General features: G+C 40.5%; 3 protein-coding genes across 4 annotated transcripts; 1 reads left to right on the top strand and 2 right to left on the bottom strand.

Moving 5' to 3' along the window:
- Positions 1 to 3267: 3267 nt before the first annotated feature.
- On the bottom strand, positions 3268 to 7292 carry LOC134032537 (uncharacterized). The gene is made up of 4 exons (XM_062476529.1): positions 6487 to 7292; positions 5391 to 5626; positions 5109 to 5293; positions 3268 to 4967 (listed from the first exon to the last, which is right to left on the bottom strand). Exons 1-4 carry the CDS (start codon positions 6758 to 6760, stop codon positions 4193 to 4195), a joined length of 1470 nt encoding a protein of 489 aa, XP_062332513.1. The 5' UTR covers positions 6761 to 7292; the 3' UTR covers positions 3268 to 4192.
- A 2413-nt stretch (positions 7293 to 9705) lies between these two features.
- Positions 9706 to 11481, top strand: LOC134032951 (salivary glue protein Sgs-3-like). Its single transcript, XM_062477025.1, has 2 exons — positions 9706 to 10425; positions 10671 to 11481. The coding sequence occupies exons 1-2, from the start codon at positions 10258 to 10260 to the stop codon at positions 10941 to 10943; spliced, it is 441 nt and encodes a 146-aa protein (XP_062333009.1). The 5' UTR covers positions 9706 to 10257; the 3' UTR covers positions 10944 to 11481.
- LOC134032950 (putative nuclease HARBI1) lies at positions 11015 to 13256 on the bottom strand. 2 transcript variants are annotated; one of them, XM_062477024.1, is made up of 3 exons: positions 12149 to 13256; positions 11564 to 11781; positions 11015 to 11421 (listed from the first exon to the last, which is right to left on the bottom strand). In XM_062477024.1, exons 1-2 carry the CDS (start codon positions 13092 to 13094, stop codon positions 11747 to 11749), a joined length of 981 nt encoding a protein of 326 aa, XP_062333008.1. In that variant the 5' UTR covers positions 13095 to 13256; the 3' UTR covers positions 11015 to 11421; positions 11564 to 11746. The 2 variants fall into 2 exon arrangements, with proteins under 2 accessions (XP_062333008.1, XP_062333007.1); XM_062477023.1 differs by having other exon boundaries at positions 11564 to 13256.
- Between the last annotated feature and the right edge of the window lie 3030 nt (positions 13257 to 16286).

Below are 16286 nucleotides of genomic sequence, written 5' to 3' on the forward strand. Positions count from 1 at the left end.
GTAGATGTTGACGAATACAGAGTGAATACAGACAAGGCAAACAAAGTCAGGCTGGTTGTAGTTCCGTCAGAGCTGGAAGCTGCTACCTGACCAGAGGAGGTTTGAGGTAAAGGAGGATGACTTGAAGAGTCTGGACAGACACTGAAGGGACATAAGTCAGTACAAGCAAATGTGATATAGTAAACTGTATAACATGGTGAAAAATGAAACTCTTACTGCGGTTTGTTTTATAAACAGTTTGTTCATTGTATCACATTCAGTTATACTGACTTCTGTCCCTCCAGCGTCTGTCAGACTCCTCTGGTCATCAACCTCAACAGCTTACCGTTGTAACCTGTCCCTATCATGACTCGGTCTCTGTTCTGATTGATTGATGTTAAGGTATTTAAGGTATTTTTGGCTGTTAAACCTCTCTCCTTAACTGTTAATCTAAAATCCCCATTCAAGCCATTAAACATTCCATGTTTTTTCATACATTACCAGCTTGTTCATTTTTTTATTCATCTTTTCAATCCCATTCATAAATATTTAGATCCTTCTCCACTTTTCCAAGTATTCATGGGTCAATGACGAATAAGGATGAAAAAGACTCAAAAACTTTGAAAAAGCTTTTTTAAAGGCATTGAGTTTCATTAAAATGTATATTTTGTGTTATTGTACATTTTATTTCATTTGAAATAGGATTTTCACCCTTTTTTTTTAACAGGTAGGACCAAATGGACCTAAAATGTCAAGTGGTGTAACCACAAAGGAATGATTAATATTTAATATTTCATCCACTACATTGTGAGTGCACTCATACAAATTAACTCCTATTTCCAAATTTCAGCCAAAAATAGATTTTATTAGTCTTACTTCTAAATTTAAATTATATTTGTTATTGCAATATCAAGTGGTAGACGTGCTGGAAACATTTGTTTTCTAAATAATCTTCGACAAATTGTGTAAAAAGTCTTAAATTGTTTCTACAGTGGAGTAGAGTATTACATTTTATCAAACATTAATTTCCCTGCACATCATTTTTTCAAGAAAAATTTGAATTGAACTTAGCGTTTAATTTAATTTCAATGACAAATATTTAAATATATTATAACTCATTAGATTAAATTAAACAACTAACATCTTAAAAAATTGTGTGTGTATGTGTGAACAGTATTTGTGTGTGAGAAAGAGGTAGATAGATCGGTAAAAGAGAGAGGGAGAAGCAAGTCTGTTTAGGGTTGTGCATGTCCTTTAACATGTTTACAGGTAAAGAGCTCATGGTTTTTGGGATGTCATAGGTTTACAAAGTGAAAAAGCCCAAAGTCCCCCCCAAAGGGACTTACCATCTCCAACAGAAAACACTGTTCACAAACTGCTCCAAACAGCTCTGTTGTAGTCCAGCCTTTACTTCAGAGACAAACGTGGTCACTTTGGAACACACGTTATAATGCTCGCCTAGCTGCTAGCATGGCACGCCTCATACTCTGCTTCTGACTGGCTAGTAGTCCTTACCTAGGTACTGTCAGGACCTCATACTCTGCTTCTGACTGGCTAGTAGTCCTTACCTAGGTACTGTCAGGGCACGCCCTCATACTCTGCTTCTGACTGGCTAGTAGTCCTTACCTAGGTACTGTCAGGACACGCCCTCATACTCTGCTTCTGACTGGCTAGTAGTCCTTACCTAGGTACTGTCAGGACACGCCCTCATACTCTGCTTCTGACTGGCTAGTAGTCCTTACCTAGCTACTGTCAGGACACCTCCTCATACTCTGCTTCTGACTGGCTAGTAGTCCTTACCTAGGTACTGAGCATGTGCGACTCCCAACAAAGATGGAACAGAAGTGAGATGTCTCACTCTGTACCTAAAACAGAGTGCTAAACACACAGGGTGAAAAGAGGAGCTGCAGCAATGTGCAGTACAACAAAAAATAATGGTGTTTTTTTTGAAAATTAAACCATGTAAAACTATTCTGGTACAACCTCTAAACGCAATTATTAACCTGAAAATGAGCATAATATGAGCTCTTTAACTTATTCTGGTGCATTTATCTGAATTCAATTTGATAAACTGCATTTTGTTCAATGGCATTTTTAATATTTAAGTAACATTTTATACTTCAATTAAATAATCCTTGAATGTTTTAGGTATTTCAAAGCTGCTGTTCTTGTAATACATTAGGGGTCACAGTTCAACTGGCTCCTTCTATGTTGTTAAATTGTTAAGAAATTATTGTAACATTGCAAAGGAATGATATGGAAATTGTAATTTAAGGGTAAAACCTTTTTTAAACACTAAGGCCTTGCACTATAATGATTTAGCCTAGCCTAGCTAAATAAGCTATCTTAATTAAGTGTTGGATAAATTACTTCCACTTTTAAAAGATTCAAACAGTGAACACATACAAATAGTTCTAAATAGTAATTAAGTTCATATAACCTCTGGGACCAGTAACTGAACTAGTTATATTTGAAAAGATTGGCCAAAAATTGAGAGGCTTGTAATAGGAGTCAAATGGTGTAACCGGTTACACCATTTGACATTTCAATGTAAAATCAAATTGGTCAGGCATTATAATGGACACATATCAGCATATGGCCTTGGTGTAAATAATCAAACATAATTTTTACACTAAATACACATTTTCATTCAAAAGAATGTTTTTCAATGTTTTACTTGGGTCATACCATTTGACATGTGAACCAAAGAACTGAACTTAACCTAAAAATGTCTTATTAACTTATATTTATCAGTTATTAATCTTGTGACGCAGCAGTTATGCTGATCAGGGGTCCTTTTCTCTGATGTAACTTTCTGTCATGTGGTCGTCTTGCTGATTTTAACAAAATGGCACCTTAAATGGTGGTTACACCTTAGGTTACACCCACCACTTGACATTTCAGGAAGCTAGCATGACTGACAGGATTCCCAAAATTATAAAAATAAATATAAGCATAATTATAAAATATATTGTAAATATGTATAATAACCTTTAATTTAGGTTAATGCCCAAGTAGTTAATGAGATCTTTTATTAAGAAATTTGACCTTTTTAAGCAAGATAAAAATGTTGGTACAAAGTTTTGACGGTTAGACCACTTAGACATTTTTGCCCTTAATCGCCAATTATTCTCTTAAAATGAATTAAAACCAAACTCTTTAAAATATGGCCTCTAAAAAAAAGTATGTATTAATGTAATTTGTTTGTCTGTTTTTTAAATGAAATGTATTTAAATTTAATTTCACCTTATAGACACAAAAAAATGGGCGTCACGTCATTATTGAATACATTTTTTTTATGCATTTTCAAATCTTGTCTATAGATTCATATTACATTTAAACCTTAAGATGTTTTACATTTTTCATACATTAAAGAGTTTTATTCAACATTTAAATCTCATTCATACTAATTAGACACTTTTTCTACAAATCATAACAATGGAAGTAGAAAAGAACTATAAAAATATTGTCAGCTAACAACACTATAAATAAAGAAACAACACAACACCAACAGTGCTGTTAGCTACTGCCAATGTCTGGACTGGCACCCACAAATCTAGCACACCTGGCATTAGCTCCATCAGCTGCAGCTGCACCACCCATACCGCCTTATTTTAAACTCTGAGGGCAAAAGATGCACTGGCATGTCCGAGTGATGTTTAACAAAACTCCTACTCAAAAGGATATTACAGAATGTAATGTAAGACATTTACCATTTTATTCATATATAATGCTATTGTGAACCCAAGACTTTTAAAAAACTAATTTCAAGCACCAAAACAATTAAGTTTAGGTTTGCTTCACAAGAGATTTGAGAAATATTTCCGCTTTACGACAAATTATCTCTTCACACAATCTGGAACAATTTTGGGCATCACTATGCATAAAGCTGAGTTTATTCTGAATATTTTGATATGAAACACATGGGGTCTACGGAGCCCCGGAAGTGACATTGAGGGGAAAAAAAAACAATAAAAACGAAGAAGAAAAAAAAACCATGTAAAGTACGTTTTTTTTTTTCTTCCTCCATGTCACCTCCGGGGCTCTGTAGGTATCAGTTATATATGCAAATACCCTTAAAAGACGAATTCATGAAGATATATAGAAATGCCCTCAGTCCTCAGAGGATTAAAGCTGATGAAACTAAAAATGTCTTTCCGTCCTGGATAATATATGCAGCCAAGAAACTTTTGTCTCTGGGCTTGGAATTGGACTATACCTGAGTTTGCAAAATACTGACAATTGCAGTACAACAAGCCTGATATTTCATCTTTAGATCAGAAATGTGTTGGATTGCATTGTGTACAGATGTCTGTTGTTGCTGAGTGAGGATGAGTTGAGGTGGCTCTACATTAACAGCTGGGAACTCTTCCTCATCAAGTGAAGGCAGTGTTTGAATTCCATACTGCGCTAGGATGGCATCAATGTTTTGGTCGCTGTAGGGATTTTCCCCAAACACATTGTTGACAGCTGTGCTGTCTGTTGCAATGTTTTTGAGCATGCCCTCTGTCCAGAGTTGAGTTGGTGTGCAATTATTTTCAGTTCGCAACGGATGGAGGTTCCAGGCCTGTCTAAACTGCTCCAGTCTTTTTTGAATCTCAGGAAGATAAACAATATGCAGTGAAAGTCTGTGGACATCATCATCTGGGTTTAGAACCTCTGAATCCTCTAAGGAGTAGAACATAAGATAAAAGTGCTGCAACACATGCAAAAATACATCACGCCAAAGGCGTTCAATTCTCTGATTGTGAACGGATTGTCCGGTTATGAAACCTCTGTGTTCAAGTCCTTGAACTAGATGCATGAATAAAGCCACAAGGATGTTTTCACCACCATGGTCAGATCTGACTCTTGACGGTAGGGCATAGAGGCATGTTGCTTTCAAAAACTGAGAAAGCACTGTTGTGGCACGATTGTCTGTGCTGCAGTTGAGGTAAGTAATCAGACGGGAGTATCCATCAATTGCACCATGAATCACAAAGCCCCATCTAGAAAGGTTGAAAAACAAATATTACTTTAAAATGATAATACTATTGACAGTAGTCTGGAAACAATATAGCTGTAAAGTCCAGTTTTTCACTTGCTGAAGGTCTTTTCAAAATATAAAAAGTATGACTGGTAATAATAACCTGATCAGACGCATGTTCCCATCAATGTGCCACAAACTATTGGGGTAAGGTACATGATAAACACGTCTTGCAACTGTCTGGCTCCATCTCCTTGCAGTAGCAGTAGGATTTACCCATGTCAACATCTCACGCACTCTGGACCGTGTAACAAGCACACCCTGTGCGCGCAACAGAGCTCTTATCATCTGAAACAGATTTTTGAATAGATCTAAATTGACATGATTTTCACAAAACAATGGCACACAAATGTGAATTAAATACTGCCTAAAGACCACCAATTACCTCATTTCCAGAATTAGGATATTGGCTCTGAAGTTGCCTCACATGTTGTTCTAGTTCACCATCATCTATTGCAGACAGCATACTTCTAACAGGTATACCCATCAACTTTGACTTCTTGTACAGAAATGATGAGGAGCATCCCAGTATTTCAGCAGTTTTTGCAATTGTATGGCCTTGCTTCAGCAGAAATTCAATGTGTTCTCTGGTAACATCAAGGGCTGGTCGGCCTCTTCTCCCTAAAAAAAGAAAAAGTCAACTAAGTTTAAGTGTTTAAGCAGCATTACTGTTTATTTTTTGTATATATCAGCATACCAATTCTCATACATGCATTGGAATTGCATATTGTTAATGAATAAGGCATTTGAGCCATGTCAATAGAAATATTGCTTATTTTCATAAAACCCAAGGAACTTGTTGTTGTAGCTGTTTGAGAGCCTGGAGATAACGCGATTCGGCGGCCAGGGTAACCAGTTGTTTTAGACCTCTTGTTTCAGAATCCGTGTGCTGCCTCGTATAATTTATAACAAATCCTTGAACACGGATAGTGCAGACGTGTAGCAGAAGGTTAGAGTGCACGATATAGTTACGTTTTTAAGCCTAAATCAAGGTAACCTGTTGTTTCGTAATACTCAGTTAAACGGTGATTCATGGCCTACTGAGATGAAACAAAGTCATGTCATTCTCCAGAGAAGTAATGTGATTACTGATAGTGTAGTGGAGAGCGAAGCGGGCTTGTGTGTTGTTATTTTTGCTGAGGGAGGTTCGAATCCAGCGCCACACGGATCATCCTAATTATTTTTACTTTTAAAACACATTTTCCCCGCTGTAGAATGTTGTAGTCATGTACTGTTCAGATACTCAGTTCAGTTCAGTACAGTTTATATTGAGGTGCGACATGCAAAGGCCAGTAAAATGTTTATGAATATGTAGCGAATCTGTCGACGTGGGTAGTCTGATAGGTTTACACGGCATCTGGACAGTCTCGGAAACCAGTAGGTGGAAAAACCAGAAGGCACATAACACCGGCTAGGTCGGATCATTTCCCCATACGTTAATGCATATAATAATGCATGAATGCAGTGATAGAGAGACTCACCTGAACTAATGCACCTGACAGAGAAACGTCGGTCTTCCCCAGCACGGAAATTTGCGTCTATTAGAGTTTTCAGTTGAGCCAAACTGCTTTTGAGTTCGTTGTTTGTGTCTGGTGACAGCAAATGCTCAATTCTTCCGAGATTTCTTTCACAGTTTTCAATAGAACGACGTTCTCTCTCTCCACAAATCCCCTGTGTGAGGGCTCGTTCAATTTCATGCCATTTTCTGGTGGTTTTTTCGATTACAGCCAACGCCATGACTGCTCGTTTATCCATTCACTTTGATTATGGCGGGGAGGGGGAATTACGTATTTATGGATATCTAAAATAGAGCAACGTCATGCACAATAATTTGCACTAGTCATAATGACGTTTGAGATATCTTTAACTTTCATTCTGTCTAGTCAAAACTGAATTACAGATATCCGCAATTGTCATTTAAGATGTGTGACGAGTTGAATGTCGTTTCCAATGACGTCATTGCAGATATCTGTAATTCAGTTTTGCCTAGTCAAAACTGAATTACAGATATCTCTAACTGTAGTTTCGACTAGTCACAATTACGTTACAGATATCTTGAATGACAATTCCAACTATCCAAAATGTAATTACGACTAGTCAGAAAGACGTTGTTGATATCTACAATGTTAATTCCGGATAGTCAAACTTAGCTTTTAAATGTTAAAAAGGCTTGCCATACAGTCCTATCTGTTATCTCTCAGAGTCCACGTGCGACAGGAGCAGCATCCACTGGATGACGATAGGACTTCAGTACGATCCAATCCACAGTCAATTTACACTGGGGAAAAAAACAATCTGCACATAGCAAACAGTAACAGTTCGATATTAGTTATCAATTCAACTTATCCAAATATCACACAAATCGTCCTCCCTAATTGTATCCCTTCCCATGGTAACGCTGCAACATAGCCATGCTACAGCGAGAGACAACAAAAAGGCCTGACTACAAAATGCGTCCGGTTCTCTCATTTACTGTTGCTAATTCGCATTTTGTTCAACAAAACCACGCTAGTCTAAATGCAAAACATACCCCAAAGTAAAATAAAAAATCGTTATTTCTTTACAATAGGTAGTTACTCATTCTAGCAGCACAATATCACCACGTGTTATCTGGCACGTTACACATGAGCAAAATACATTCTGACCATTTCAATAAAATACAAAACTATAACTTCACATATCAGCATATATATATATATATCTCCGATTGGTTTTAAACTAATTCTTTCAAATACATTTGGTTTCCACTCAAAACAATATATTTCTGTTCAAATTCAATTATATTCGTTTCGACCATGCTAGGGCTAAGCTACAACATATCACCACGATGTCACGTTAAAAAGAAAACTTACCGAAGACATCAGATGAAAGAACAAAACAAAATGTAGCTTCCACTTCTTATATCATTAATTATTTACCGATGAAAGTAACTTTACTATGTCAAATTATTATATTATACCTTAATTCTTTGATTTTGCTTCTGCGTGTTCGTGTCGACAACTCTCCTCTTTTCGTATGCTCTCCTTCTGTACTCTAGAACTTTTTCTTTTAACCTGAACACCCTGTTACAGCGTCCACTCAGCGTCCACTTGCACTAGCGTGTCTTATTAACCAAAAACAATGCAGCTCCAATCACGTAATTATATTCGATTACCTTTTCTATGTAAAAGTTACATATGTTACATCCTCCCCTCCTAAATCTGCATGCGTCCCTGCATGTAGTACTTAACCCTCGTGCTGCCTTCGGGTCACATGACCCAAAGGTTCATAACGAACCATCGTTGTGTTTACCCAATTTTACCCAATACAAAAACAAATTAAAATAATTTTCTTTTAACCTTTGCAATGTGGGGGGTCTGAGACAGCCCAACGGTTAAAAGAAAATGCTTCACTTTGTCTTTGTATGCGGTAAATCTGTCGCAATACGACGGTGGGTCACAATGACTGATGGGTCAGAATGACCCGAAGATAACACAAGGGTTAAACAGTGGGGGTTAACTGAGATATATCAAAGGAAGGAGTATATTCAAGATTTTGAGAGAAAGCCTGATCCAGACCATTAAGAATGGAATGCATAATCAATATTAGAGGATTCCCTAACGATTTATAAGACAATCGGTCAGGTGCTATCTTTGGCCTTGTTGATCGACGGTTTGCCGTTTCCTCTATCTGATTAGGATCACTATGTGATACGCTAGGCTGCTGTACTACAATATCTTTATTAACTGCATCTTCAATTACAGACTGATCTGCTTCTTCTCTGTTTACCACAGTCAACTCAACTTCTTGCTTTTGTTCAGGTACATTCTCTGAATACTCATGTTCCTCCAAAGTTTGATTTGATACTTCAGGTACATGTTCGACTTCGCTTTGGTTTACATTGGTTGCTTCCTTTGTTTCCTGAATTTGCATAGGTTGGAACACCTCAGCTTCCACGTTTAAGTGAGAAATGTCAGGATTTATTTGTTCTTGATCATTCTTGGGTAGATGTTCTCGAAAAATCTCACGAACAACGGTGAAGGTTGAACAAGGAGTATCATGTACAGTAGACACAGGATAATAATATTCAATTTCTTCTGCACTTGCCAGGTCACAGTGGTTCTCCACTTCCTCTTCAGGCACACAGGTTTTGCGTGAGTTGTTCGCTTTTGGTTTTGCTTGTAGGCTTTGTTCTGCTTCAGCTGGAACCGATGGAGAAAGGAACCCACATGGCAACAGCAAATCCCGGTGAAGTGTCCTCTTAGGACCGTCAGAACTCTGGGGTGCCACAACATAAACTGGAGAATTATCAATGTGTTTTACAACTTTGTACACAGTTTGGCTCCATCTATCAGCAATTTTATGTTTGCCTCTGAGTCCAACATTCTTGACCAGAACAAGATCGCCAACGTCAAGAGCACATTCCCTGACCTTAAGGTCATATCTCAACTTGTTACGTTGAGCAGTCTTCTTACTGTGTTCAACTGCCAATTTGTAACTCTCATTTAGACTCTCTCATCTGTTTTACATAGTCAGCGTGAATAACCTTTTTCTGTCCTTCAGGATTCAGCCCAAATGCAACATCCACAGGGAGGTTTGGCTGTCTCCCGAACATGAGCTGGTACGGAGAGTATCCAGTCATGTCATTCTTGGTGCAATTGTAGGGATGAACTAATGGTTGTACAAAATCACGCCATTTGACTTTGTCTTCTTCTCTAAAGCCTAATTTATACTTAGGTCGCAGACACTTTTGAAAAGGTCGCCGACAGAAATTACGTCACGGTCGACACTTTTAACCATCGCTTGGAAGTGTCGCCTACCAGGAGAAATTTCTACTGACGCTGATGTCGTCACATAGTGTCGCGCAAGTGTGATTGGCTAGATAGACGGCACGCATCGTTGACTTCATTGTTTTGAATTTTCAGCAAGCGCTCAACAGCTGTTTTCTAACAGCTGTTTATGATGGAAGGAATAGAGGAGAGATTGGCGGAGCAAGTTAGAAAATATCCACACCTTTATAATGCCTCTCTGCCATGTTATAAAGATCATCAAGTGCTAGTAAATTCATGGGGGGAGATTTCGCAAACGATTGGCTTGACAGTAGTGGAGTGCAAGGCCCGGTGGAAGAAACTGCGTGACAGGTAGCTAGAGCTAACGTTAAATTCCTCCTGGTGGTGGCTAATGAAGCTAACAACAGTCAGAATACTGGTACAAATAAAATAGCTATTATAGATAGTGTTGTTATTTTAATAAAGGTCACTCATAATAGTAGCATGTACGTGTACAGGTATAACAAGGCAAAAAAGAGGATGGCGGGAAGAAGCGGCGATGCCGCGGGAAAGCGTGTCCCCGACATTTATATAAGCCTCTCATGGATGCACGACTTTGTCAGGCTCACCAACAACACCATGACAAACTTTCCGGAGACAGAGGCGGTGACAGTGAGTATTATGATTGTGTCATTATGCTGCAGTCAAACATTACATATGGCAGGGGCAGCAACATTGAAGCTACTAGTTTGTTTACCCTTTAAATACACATCTAAGCAATCTGAAATGAGGCACAATGCTAGAAATGATTGGAATCATACCAAAATTACATTTCCTCTCAATGTGGTATTCAATAGCCTGTACAATGCTTATGAATTAAGGCTTGACATTTTACAATATTTTCCATTGCCTCCTAGTCAGAGAATGAAGAAACTATTAACAGGGAAGACTTGGATGCAATCTTCTCTGGGACCAGCACAGCAGAACCAGCTTCATCACAGCCAGCTTCTACACAGCCAGCTTTTACACAGCCAGCTTCTACACAGCCAGCTTCTACACAGCCAGCTTCTACACGGCCAGCTCCTTCACAGCCATCTCAGCGCCGAAAGAGGAAAGGCTCAGAAGAGGCAATCCTGGAGAGGCTGGAGGAGCTACGGAGGATCCGGGAGGAGAGACTTGGCCAGAGCTGAGAATGAGGACAGTGTTTTTGGCAACATGGTGGCCAGCATGCTCCAAAAACTGCCTCCACAGAAGAAGAGCGAAGCAAAGTTTGCCATACACAAACTCCTATTTGAGATGGAGCAAGCAGGGCAAAATACAGAGGAGTAGTCTCACAATAAAAAAAGAAATCAAAGATTTTGATGAGATGTATATTATTATTTATTATTGCAGTATATTATTATTTATTATTGCAGTTATTGTTGTGGCGGGTGGGGATTGAGGAGATCTCTTCTGATGTGGTCAAGCTGCCAGGGTACCTGACCCTGTGTTGATTGAAAAAACATCTTGAGGTCATCCCTGGTGGCAACGGCAGCTTGGGATGCCCTCGCGTTTGACAGACGCCCAATATCCATGAGGTTATTGTCCCCGGCAACCACCCGTCTCCACTCCCCTGGCTGGATCTCCTGAGCTGCTGACACTGTGTCAGTAAAGTTTGGTGGGATATACCTGACAGATGAAATATGTACAAACACACATTATACAGGGTGATGAGTTGGATTATATAAGTATAACAAGGCTAGACTTTTAAAGATCTTTGATTCCTATTTGATTCCTGTTGCTGCTATTACACCTGAATTTATAATAATACCTAGTGGCCAAGGAATTTGCAGCGTCTGTGTAACACAGGTAGTTGTGGAGAGCCGCACAGGCATTGACCAAATCAACCACCTTCTTTGGATGGAACTCGATGGGCCGACCTAGGACCCTCCATCGCGTAGACATTATTCCAAATGTGTTTTCGATCACCCTCCTGGCTCTTGAGTGCCTGTAGTTATAGATTTTTTTTACCTTCATCAAGATTGGTACCTGCATATAGAAGTATTAGACAAGAGACACAATGCTTTGTATGATTTTCGTCAGAGGCAACTCTCATATTTAGAGATTTATTAGAGAATATTTCAGTCCATATTTGGGTTTAAGGGTCAATAAATAGGTAAATGTTCAGCATAATCATTTGAATAAATAAGTAATACATTTCCTGTCAAGTAATTTCCTATTATTTAGCCTAAACCATAGGAAAAGGAGGAACCAATTTTTCGTTCTGCTTGCGACTTATTGGGAATTATTTAATTGTTGCCGTCAGGATAGTTTTACCAGTGCACAATCAGAAGAGCCTCACGAGGTGCTGTGCTGTGTGCCTTCAACGTGAGGGGAGTAACAACGGGAATCTTACCGTAGGGACGCATCAGATTTGCGTGTAGGGGGAAAGCAGCATCTCCCAAAAAGGTGTGTGGGATGGGCACTGTACTTCCTGGAAGATCGGCTGGCGGAGGAAGATCGAGTGTCCCCTGGAGAAGCCCGTGCCCAAACCGACTGGCTTGAAAAATCCCCCCATCGCTCTGCCTCCCGTAGGCTCCAACGTCCAGCATGGTGAATCGGTACTGTGCATCGCAAACTGCCATCAACACCACGGAGTGTGTTCCCTTATAATTGAAATATTCGCTGCCGGCGGATGGAGGCGCTTTGATCTGCACATGCTTCCCGTCAATGCAACCGATGCAGTTGGGGAAGTTCCACATCCGCCAGAAATCCCTTGATATCTCCTGGAACCCAGCTCTGGATGGGTAGGGGATGAACTCATCTTTCAGTGCCGTGTGTATGGCCTGGCAAACTTCGGACACGATGCTTGAGACTGTGGCTGACCCTAGTCGGTAGCTAGCAGCCACACTCTGTTGTGAGCCCCCACTAGCCAGGATACGGAGTGTGACGGCCAACCTCTCTGCTACAGTAACAGGTGATGAGTGGGTGCTGGCACGCTGGATGTAGGGACGGATGCGGTGGACCAAATCGTCGAACCTACTGGCTGACATTCTGAAGTATCTGAAGTGCATTTCTGGGTCAATTTCCCTCATCTGCTTTACGAGCTGATACTCTCCCTGGCTCTCTCGACTCCTGTTAAGAGGACGAACACACCATCGTCTCTCCCTTCTGTGCCCCTGCTCTCTTGCTAACAGCAATTCTGTTAGTAATTCCTCCTCCTCTAATAAATCAAATTCCTCCTCCACTGACATGGTCTCTATTATTCCTCCAACCCCTCTCTCTCCCTCTCTCTCAAAATTAGCTGCAGCCATTTTCTTCGATTGATCACCTAGGCTACAAAGCGTTAACAATGTAACCATAGCTATGAATGTAACGGTAAAATGATTCTGTTTACGTCACGCGAACCTTGAGCACAGGCGACTGTTTGCCGAAGTATAAATGCAGCAGCCTGAGCTACACTTTTTTTTTCCGTCGGCGACCATTTCAAAAGTGTCGGCGACATAAGTATAAATTAGGCTTAAGAGTTCCAAGCATTTCAAGGAGAGTACGGTTGAACCGTTCCACTGGATTACCACGCGGGTGATAAGGTGTTGTCCTTGTCTTGCGTATCCCTAGCAGTTGGCAGAGCTCTTGAATGACGGCTGACTCGGCTGCTCATGTTCTTCCAGTGTGTCAGAGAAGACAATTAAGTCATCGAGGAACACAAGAACTTTGCTTAGATTTAGATTTCCCATGCATTTTTCCATGAGCCTTTGAAAGGTGCTTGGTGCATTAGTAACACCTTGGGGCATTCTATTGAATTCCCAAAATCCCATGGGTGTAACAAAAGCAGTTTTGTGCTTGTCTTCTTCTTCCATTTCCACCTGATAGTAACCAGATTTTAAATCCATAACAGAAAACCACTTGGATCCTGTTAAAGCTGCAAATGCTTCCTCTATGTTTGGCAGGGCAAAGGCATCTTTGATGGTTTGGTTGTTAAGTTTGCGGTAATCAACGCACAGACGAATACTGCCATCTTTCTTCTTGACGACGACTATTGGTGAAGCAAAGGGACTTTCGGACTCTCGTATGATGTTTGCATCCAGAAGCTCTTTTAGATGGAGTCGCACAGCTTCATAGTCAGACGGATGTATGGGTCTGGCTCTTTGTTTGAAAGGTGTTGGGTCCGATAAGCGAACCTTGTGTTTTACGGCAGTTGTGTGACCATAATCAAGATCACCACTGGCGAAAACCTCAGGTATGGATGTTAACATTTTGGTTATCCTTGCTTTCCACTCTTCTGATAAAGGTGTGTCACTAAAGTCAAAAGTGAGACTGTTCTCATGAGTAGTTGACATCAAAGAGTTGCACCCAGCCCCATGGGTGGGTACTTGTGACACTTTGTGGTTGTCTTCTGAGTGCGTTGGCAGAGAGGAGACATATACAGGGATTGAGAGTTCTGCGATTAACTGATGCGCTGGCACGGATATATCATGCGCTGTCTCATTTTTCAGCAATACTGGGACTTTAAAGGATGCTTTTCTTGGACAGGCTAAGACATAGCTGCAGAATAGCAGACCACTCGTAAGTTTGGATTGAGAAGAAGGTTCTACTGCCAGGGTGGTTCCAGCTCCAACAGGCACTTTCCTTGTGTAACCGTTAAGTACCATCTTGTGCCCCGCTGGAACAGTGACACAATGCTTGCCCTGCAGTTTGACTTTCCCAACTCTGCCATTGTCTTGTTCGATTTTGTATCTACTCCACAGGCTTTTGACCAAAGGAGTTAACACACAAGGCCCCAGTACACCCTGAGTGCCCTTTTTAGCATCTGCACATATCCTATACAATATGTCTAGAGTGTTGGTGCCAACAAGAACAGGGACCTCTGTATTAGACTTACAGTCAGGTACTACAAGTGCTAAGGTGTTAACTGTTTCAGGTTTTCCTGCTATGTTCTCTGGGAAAAAGATATTTACTTCTATGTAGCCCAAGTATGGCACAACTTGACCTCCAGCACCTTCGACCTCTAAGATACTGTTAAGTGACAGAATGGGTTGTGAAGACAAGTGGGTTTCATAAAATGACTGAGAAACTGTTGTAACTTGAGAACCTGAGTCGAGGAGTGATTTACACTGATTACCCTCAATGACAACAGTGGCAACGCACTGTGGACCAACTAAATTAATGATAAGTTTCTCTTCACCAAGTCTAGAGTGGGTGTAACTCTTGGCTATTCTACGCTTCCATTTTTCTTTGGGACTGTCATAACTGTTGTGGGCCTCAATATGTCCCTCTACTGAAACCCTAGTAAGTTTGATTGAAACCCTTGTTTGGCTTTCCATTCATCTTGCTTTGCACACAGTTGTTTGTATTTTAAATCGACAGCTGCTTTGTTGACTGAGTTTTTGCATGATTTGGCGATGTGCCCGTCTTCACCGCACCGGAAACAGAACCAAGCTTTAGGTTCATGTGATGTCACAGCGTGGGCTTGTATTTCAGCTCTGGGTGTGGGATGTTCATTGTCTTCAACTGCTTTGGTCTTGCTTTTCTTTTCTCCCTTTAGTTTCTTGGTGGTAAGCTGCACCTGCAGCTGGGCAACCTGTTTGAGTAGACTTTCAGTTTCAGAGATGTACGCCTGTAGAACACCCGTGTTAGGGTCTGCGTATGATGTGATGTCAGATACAACATGCATATTAGCAGTTGGCTTCTGCCTGGAACTTCCAAAGTGAAGTTGCATGCGGTCAAGTTTCGTAGCTCTTCTGTCTTCTTCGGTTCGTAGCTGTAACAGCAGCTCTGCAAAGTCAGGGGTTTTATGGGACTTCAGCTCCAACTGAAGGACAAGAGTGTGATCTGTTTAAAGAGCTGTCTGTTACTGTCCGATGGATTTAATCAATTTCTCTTTATAGCAAAATTGAGTAGTACTTGAAGCCTCTGTAGATAATCAGATGACTTTTCGCCTGCATTTTGGTTAGTATTTAAGAACCTGGCAAATATCTCGTCACCGTCCTCCACGACACCATAGGCCGAATCCAGCAGCTTCACGTAATCCCTTGGATGGGCGCAGGAACCCAATTGTTTTACCACGTCTGAAGCTGGGGCTAGGAGACTCTCCAGGATCTTCCTTCGCTGAACATCTACAGAAGGGCAGTCTTGAAACATTAATTCGACATGGAGACACCAGTTTTCAAAGTCCGATTCTCTTGGAGGTTTAGGTATTTTGCCTGAGAAGGTGCGCAACCATTTTGATTGGCCTTGTGTTGCATTTGTATCATTTTTAATGACATGCTCGACTACAATGCGCTGTACTTCAGGTGGGTTAAGCATGTCATCAGGAAACTGTGAAGTTCTAGGAACTGGATTTTTTTGTTTTTTTAGTACTAGTCTGAGACAATACGTCTGATGATGATAACTGGAATGGGTTTGACTTTTTAAGGTGAGCTTTACTGGGTGGTTTACGGAGTAAGGGGGTCGTACTGTGGGAAGAGTGCACACTATCTTCTGAATCACTACTTTCCCCTGAGCTTGAATCAGTAGCTCTGTCACAAGCGGAGGGCTTGTCAAAACAATGGGGT

The sequence above is a fragment of the Osmerus eperlanus genome, chromosome 13, assembly GCF_963692335.1.
Source record: "Osmerus eperlanus chromosome 13, fOsmEpe2.1, whole genome shotgun sequence".
NCBI classification, from domain to species: domain Eukaryota; kingdom Metazoa; phylum Chordata; class Actinopteri; order Osmeriformes; family Osmeridae; genus Osmerus; species Osmerus eperlanus.

Coding starts and splice junctions, on each gene's coding strand:
- LOC134032951 (XM_062477025.1), top strand. CDS start 10,258: ATGTACGTGTACAGGTATAACAAGGCAAAAAAGAGGATGGCGGGAAGA. Junction 10,426..10,670: donor CGGAGACAGAGGCGGTGACA/GTGAGTATTATG, acceptor ATTGCCTCCTAG/TCAGAGAATGAAGAAACTAT.
- LOC134032950 (XM_062477023.1), bottom strand. CDS start 13,094: ATGGTTACATTGTTAACGCTTTGTAGCCTAGGTGATCAATCGAAGAAA.
- LOC134032537 (XM_062476529.1), bottom strand. CDS start 6,760: ATGGATAAACGAGCAGTCATGGCGTTGGCTGTAATCGAAAAAACCACC. Junction 5,627..6,486: donor TGTCAGGTGCATTAGTTCAG/GTGAGTCTCTCT, acceptor TTCTTTTTTTAG/GGAGAAGAGGCCGACCAGCC. Junction 5,294..5,390: donor ATCCTAATTCTGGAAATGAG/GTAATTGGTGGT, acceptor AATCTGTTTCAG/ATGATAAGAGCTCTGTTGCG.